A 6,000-nucleotide genomic window follows, 5' to 3' on the forward strand; every position below is an offset into this window, starting at 1 on the left:
CTTGGCATATAATAAACACTGCACAAGTGTAGCTATTACTATTACAAAACCCATTTTACAAATAGGGAAACTTATGGGTGTGTCTGACTCCCAAGTCAATTACTATTTTATATTTACTTCTCAGTAAATGATAGCCAGATCCATTTTATAGGTAAGTTTGGTGTCTGGCTCAAGGTCACAAATAACAACAGATCCAGAATTAGAGGCCTTTCTTAACTATTCAAAGGCCATTAGCCACCCCACCCCTTAACCCAGATCTCCAGGTTGGTCCCCTATTGTTTTATTTTGTTGTTATTTTTATGGTGTGTTTCAGGAAACACTCTACTTACAAATACTCCAGCACTGAACTGGTGAATCTGAACAGAAAACCAAGCAACCCTCCGCTGACCCAAATTTCAAGTTTTAATTTACATTGAGTTAGTTAATTAAAAACGTGCTCTGTGAGCATAGACACTGACATGGCTGGCTGCTGAAATTGCTTTTGCAGTTCTTCACAAAAAGCTGGGTTTCTTATGGTTTCGTCCCGCACAGCAACCCTGTACTATGGAATAACTCAACCAGCTCGGGAGATCTGAGGGAAGATGGGTAGGGGGGGTGGATTTGGGGGATGATGGGTGGGCCAGGAAAACAGCTGAGTAAGCATTTGATCTATGGAGCAACAGAAAAGCAAAAGACCTGAACACCAACTTACCCACCAAACCAGGGTTGGTGAGGTGAGGGCTCATGTTAATTAGTGTTTATAAAGTGATTGGGGATCCCAGAAGTGAATGAGACTATTCAAAATCCCCTTATTATTATTATCACCAGTCTGAATAATCTGTTTTTTAAGGAAGCCACTATTATCAAGTGCCTACTATGTGGCAGTTGCTTTCACACATCTGATCTAATTCTTTTAATCACCCTATGTGGTAGGTTTGGGTTTTCTTCCTTTTTTATGTCTTTTTTGGTTTTGCAATCCTCACTCTGCAGATGAGAAAAACAAATTTAGCAAAATTAAGTCACCTGCTAAAGAGTGGCAGAGCTGAAATCTGAGGTTAGACCTTTCTAAGTGTAAAGCCCTTCTCCCTTTCATCACACCACACTGCCTCTTGCAATCTTCTCTTCAAATTCTTTCTGCATTTAAAACAAAATTCCATCCAAGGATGCCTATGGCTCTTTTTATGTCTTCTTTTTTACTGAAGTGTAATTTGCAATACAGTGAAACACACATATCTTAAGTTTACAATGCAATGCATTTTGACAAAGGCACATACCTCTGAACCCACACCCCTATCAACAGAAGGATATTTCTATCACCCAGAAAGCTCCCTGGTGCCCCTTCACTAATGATGCCCCCCCCCTTTTTTTTTTTAAAGAAATACAGTCAGTAAAATGAGCTACTTTCCTTTGATCAAGCCATCTATTTGTGACCTTCGCAATGAGGCTATGCGCATGAGGTTAATCTCTGAGGTGGGCACACTGTCTTATTTGATGCTTTGAATATCAGGAAGGAAGATTCACATAAAATTCTGCACCCTGGTGGTTCCATCCACATTGAACACGTGGATAAGACAAAGATAACAGATACCATTCTGCCTGAATTATATGACTACCATCATCATTTTGGCCCCTAAAATATGTCATGCACCAGACTGTAATATTTATACAAATAATTTCATTTAATCCTCATAATTATTACCTCTACTTTACAGCTGAGGAAATTGGGCTCAGAGTGATTAGGTATGATACATAAGAACACACAGCTAGAAAAATGTAAGCCTTGAAATTCAAATCCAGGATACCTGATTTCACAGGCTTTTACGAGTGAACTCCGGGAGTTGGTGATGGACAGGGAGGCCTGGCGTGCTGTAATTCATGGGGTCACATAGAGTCGGACACGACTGAGCAACTGAACTGAACTGAATTGATGGGTAAATTTTATATCTCAAAGGTGTAATGGGCTAGTTATGATCATTCAACAAATAGTACCCAGAATTTACTGAGTGTTAGGTGCTGTGCTGAGTGATATGGAGAAAGATACAAAGATGATAAAGATACAGTCTCAACTGTTAGTGCCACAGTGCAATGGGGAGTCACTTAGAGCAAAGTCAGGGTCAAGATTCCCACAGGATGGGGAATGGGCTGTGGAAGGCCTAGGTTTGGGGGAGGGAAAAAGGGTTGCATCAAGGAAGGCCTCACAGAGATTCCAGAAAGACAGTTTTTGAACCAAGTCTTCAGGGATGAGTGAGAACTGGCCAGCTCTGATGGGGTTTAAGGTAAATGACTGCACAGACAATGGTGTGGTGAAGCACTTCTGTCTGTTTTTTATTGAGCTTTAGCAAAATCAATCAAGCCAAATTTTAAACCCCTTACTGAAATGCAACCCTCACTGAGTTGTCTTATCTATTTCCCCACATACTCTAAACAGCTGAGAGTCAATGAAAGAAAAAAACCAGCTTTGAAGAGTAAAACAGTCACCACAGAGTTCACACCCTAAGCTCACACGTGTGATTCTTGAGAGCCAGCAAGCCCTCACTGACAGCCAATTATCTTTTATTTTCTGAGTCAAGTCCCATGTGATCCATTTCCTGATTCTTCGGGTCATAGGTGCAGAAAATTAGAAAGGGGGACAGGTACAGAGATGGCAGTAAGAAGGGGCAACCAAGGTAGAAAGACTTGAAAAGATGATTCAAGGAATTCAGAATTCCACAGTTAGTTTCTGGATATCACTGTACAATATTATACAATAGCTTGCTCAACTCAACAGGCATCTAAGAAGCTGTGTACCAGGAGCTTAAATCCAGTTCTGCCCTGTACAGTTTGATAGGAACAAAAGGTGTATAAATTAAGATAGAAAGATTGTCAGGCTAAGAAGGGCCTCAGTTCAACTGCGTAGTTAATTAAGGGCAGCAAGGATGGCCTGAAGGCAGGGAATTCATCTGTCAGTAAAGAGCAAGACATTTATGTTTCCTGTGCCTCAATTTCCTCCTCTGTCTAGTGGGGATAACAGCAGTACCTTTCCAAGCGAATGCTGAGAGGTAAATGAGTCAATATACAGAGTGGTATTGAATGCACGTTAGCTGTTATTAGCTTGTACCGCTGCTTGCTCAGTGCCTAGATTAGTAACTGCTCAATAAATATTGATGAACAAATGAATTCAGGAATGAATAAATGATGCTACTGAGTTAAAGGGGGAGAAAGATTATGTACGGCCTGGGCTCCTTAATACGACTTGCAAATCAGAAAGAATGTCATGCAAAATAGTTGAAGAAACAGATTTGATGTTTAATGTATGTTTCAGATACCTAAAAAATTAATTGCTCATTTCTTACTGCTTCCTTCCATTTTTAACAAGCCCAAGGAAAAGAGATGGAGCCATCACAATGAAATTACAGTATATCTCATACTACAAGATGGTGGAAGGGGCCCTGAGACCTACGAGTTAAGCTCTGTGCTGTGGAAATGCTGCAATGGCAGCAAACCCCAACCACCACACACTCACCCTGCCCCAAACCAGCTCTGTGGTCTCCTCCTTCCTCAAATTATACTTACTCCAAAAAGGATAAACACAAAAACTGCCTTTAAAAGATGCTAAAGATCATAAAAGTAAAACCAACTTGAAAAAATATAGAGGCTGCTAACACAGACAGACAGAGCTACAAGAGGACTTGGGAGTGTATTACAGATCCAGGCCTTCATTATATAGAAGAGGAGACTGAGGCCCAGAGAAGCAAAGTGAGTTATGACCCACAGTCACAACTTCAAGAGAATGGCCAACTCAGAGGTGAAGCAGGGCACCCAGATTCCCAAGTGAAGTGAAAGTGCAAATGGCTCAGTCCTGTCCCACTCTTTGTGATCCATGGACTGTAGTCCACTGAAGCCCGGCAGGCTCCTCTGTCCATGGAATTCTCCAGGCAAGAATATTGGAATGGGTAGCCATTCCCTTCTCCAGGGGATCTTCCCTACCCAGGGATCCAACCCGGGTCTCCTGCGCTGCAGGCAGATTCTTTACGTCTGAACCACCAGGGAAGCCAAACTGGAGTCGAAAGGGGAATCCTTTTCTTCCCAAAGGAAACGGGAGTGGGAGGAGATTCCAGTAGGAACAGCAGGTAAGGGTTGGGGGGCGGGGAGGTAAGAACAGGGGCGGTGGGCTCACGCCGGTGGGAGGAAAATTAAGTCTCTCTGTACTTTTTGTGGGGGCAGGGTTTCAAACAGAAATTATCCAGTCCAAAGCTCCTGGGTTTTACAGGTGAATCCTTATTCTCCGCCAGAAGAAACGCACACAAAGACCAATGCCTTCTCCCAGGTGTTTCCATCTCATCAGGATTTCACAGGTACGGGTGGACCTGCATGGGAAGCCTTACAGGTACCCTCCCTTTAGAGGTTTCGCTCTCCAACAGGCAGCAGAGAGGGGGGGGCTTTGGCGACGATGCGGGAGGAGTCTTGATGAGCATCAGGGGGGAGTTGCCAACTTGGCCCCACCACCCACAAGCGCGCGCGCGCGCACACACACACACACTTTTTGCTTCTTCCTTCCCCTCCCCCAACGATGACCAAAGCCAGGTGAGGGGACTGACAATTGGAGATTCTGTTTCCAAAGGGCTTCTGCTGGAGCTGCTTGCTTCTGAGCCACCCACAGAAACACGCGCGGACGCGCGCACACAGACTCTCACAAATATGCACACACTCCCATGCACACACTTGGCAACCCCAGAGGCCGGGCCGCGCCCGCTGCATCTCTGCTTAGGCCCGGGGAAAACGACAGGCAGCAACATGAATGAAATCTGCCCAGAAAGACTGCATTTCAGCTCCAACCAAGCAGCCTCCAGCCAAACCGCCGAATATGTAACAAAGTTTTATTTCGCTTTTGGAGTCTCCAGTTACACTTCTACCATTTCCTGTGGAAAATTGAAGCTTTGAAGTGTCTAGCTCCGGCTTTCGCAGACAGGCAGGACCGCCAGCTCGAGCTCTCAAAAACAAACGCCCCGGCCCCACCCCCTCCGCCACCAGAACTGCAGGTTCAAACCCACCCAGCTCCAGCCTTCAAAATAGGGGGTGCGGAGAGGAATGACAGAACCTACTGGAAACCACCTCTTAAACCGGCAGTCTCCCCGGAACTCCGCCCCACTCCCATCCTGACGGGATCCCTTAAGCCAAGTGGTGACAGCCGCAGCTCCCAGACAGCCAACAGCGGCAAAAGCTGGGAGGTCTCCATCAGGGGGGTTGTCCATTGCGCAGCGCCCACCAGCTGTGAGCTCTGGCCTCAAAAACTGCCCCAGAAAAATTGCCCGTTCCACCCTCTCACCACGTACACCTTTCCCCGACTGTTTCTAGGCCGAGTGAGCTCTCAGTCTGCCTTTACAGCTACGGGGCGTCTCCTTCACCAGCTCACCGACGGCGTCCCGAGGGCGTCGGGAAGCAAGCGGAATCGGGCGGCTGAGGGAGAAAAGCGTCTCCTCCCGAGTCCCAGGGAGCCAAACTCCTTCGCCCGCGTATTTGTCATCTTTAAGGTCAAAAACAAAAAACAAAAACCCCACAGGGCTCTGGCAGAAATGTATACTAGGCGCAAATGATCGCCCCCCAAAGTGGCGCTGTGTTCTGCCTGCAGGAGGCAGCCGCCGCTCCACCCGGAATCGCGGGCGGAACCGCAAGCTCTCTAGCTTGGGACGCTACCAACCGCGTAAAGTACGCGCAGCGCATCCCGAAAGCAGGAGGCACTAGGTGGGGTTTCTGGCCGTCTTCAGATCGGCGGTCCCCTCAGAGGTTTAAGAGCAGCGGGCGGCCGAAAGGACGCGGGAGGGGACCGAAGGGCCAACTTAGGAGAGAGTTGGACGCGTTGGATGGGACGGGGCGGCACCCGCGCGACCTCTTACCGCTGGCGTTCTTCCCGCAGATGAGGTGCTGGTAGGGCTGCAGCAGCCCCCAGATCTCGGAGTCGTTGTTGACCGTGTACTCCAGCGTCTCCACGGTGAACTTGGGCGCCTCGTGGAGCGCGTGGTGATGATGGTGGTGGTGATGGTG

The 6,000-nt window shown here is 47.0% G+C and overlaps 1 protein-coding gene across 1 annotated transcript in view; it reads right to left on the reverse strand.

Moving 5' to 3' along the window:
- BTBD11 (BTB (POZ) domain containing 11) overlaps positions 1 to 6,000 on the reverse strand; it is a 330,664-nt gene that overhangs the window by 323,722 nt on the left and 942 nt on the right. Inside the window, exon 2 of the mRNA XM_010853458.1 lies at positions 5,853 to 5,988. Within this exon, the coding sequence (XP_010851760.1) occupies positions 5,853 to 5,988 (136 nt within the window). The remainder of the gene's footprint in view (positions 1 to 5,852; positions 5,989 to 6,000) is intronic.

Source organism: Bison bison, unplaced genomic scaffold (genome assembly GCF_000754665.1).
Source record: "Bison bison bison isolate TAMUID 2011002044 unplaced genomic scaffold, Bison_UMD1.0 scf7180017864327, whole genome shotgun sequence".
Lineage (NCBI taxonomy): Eukaryota > Metazoa > Chordata > Mammalia > Artiodactyla > Bovidae > Bison > Bison bison.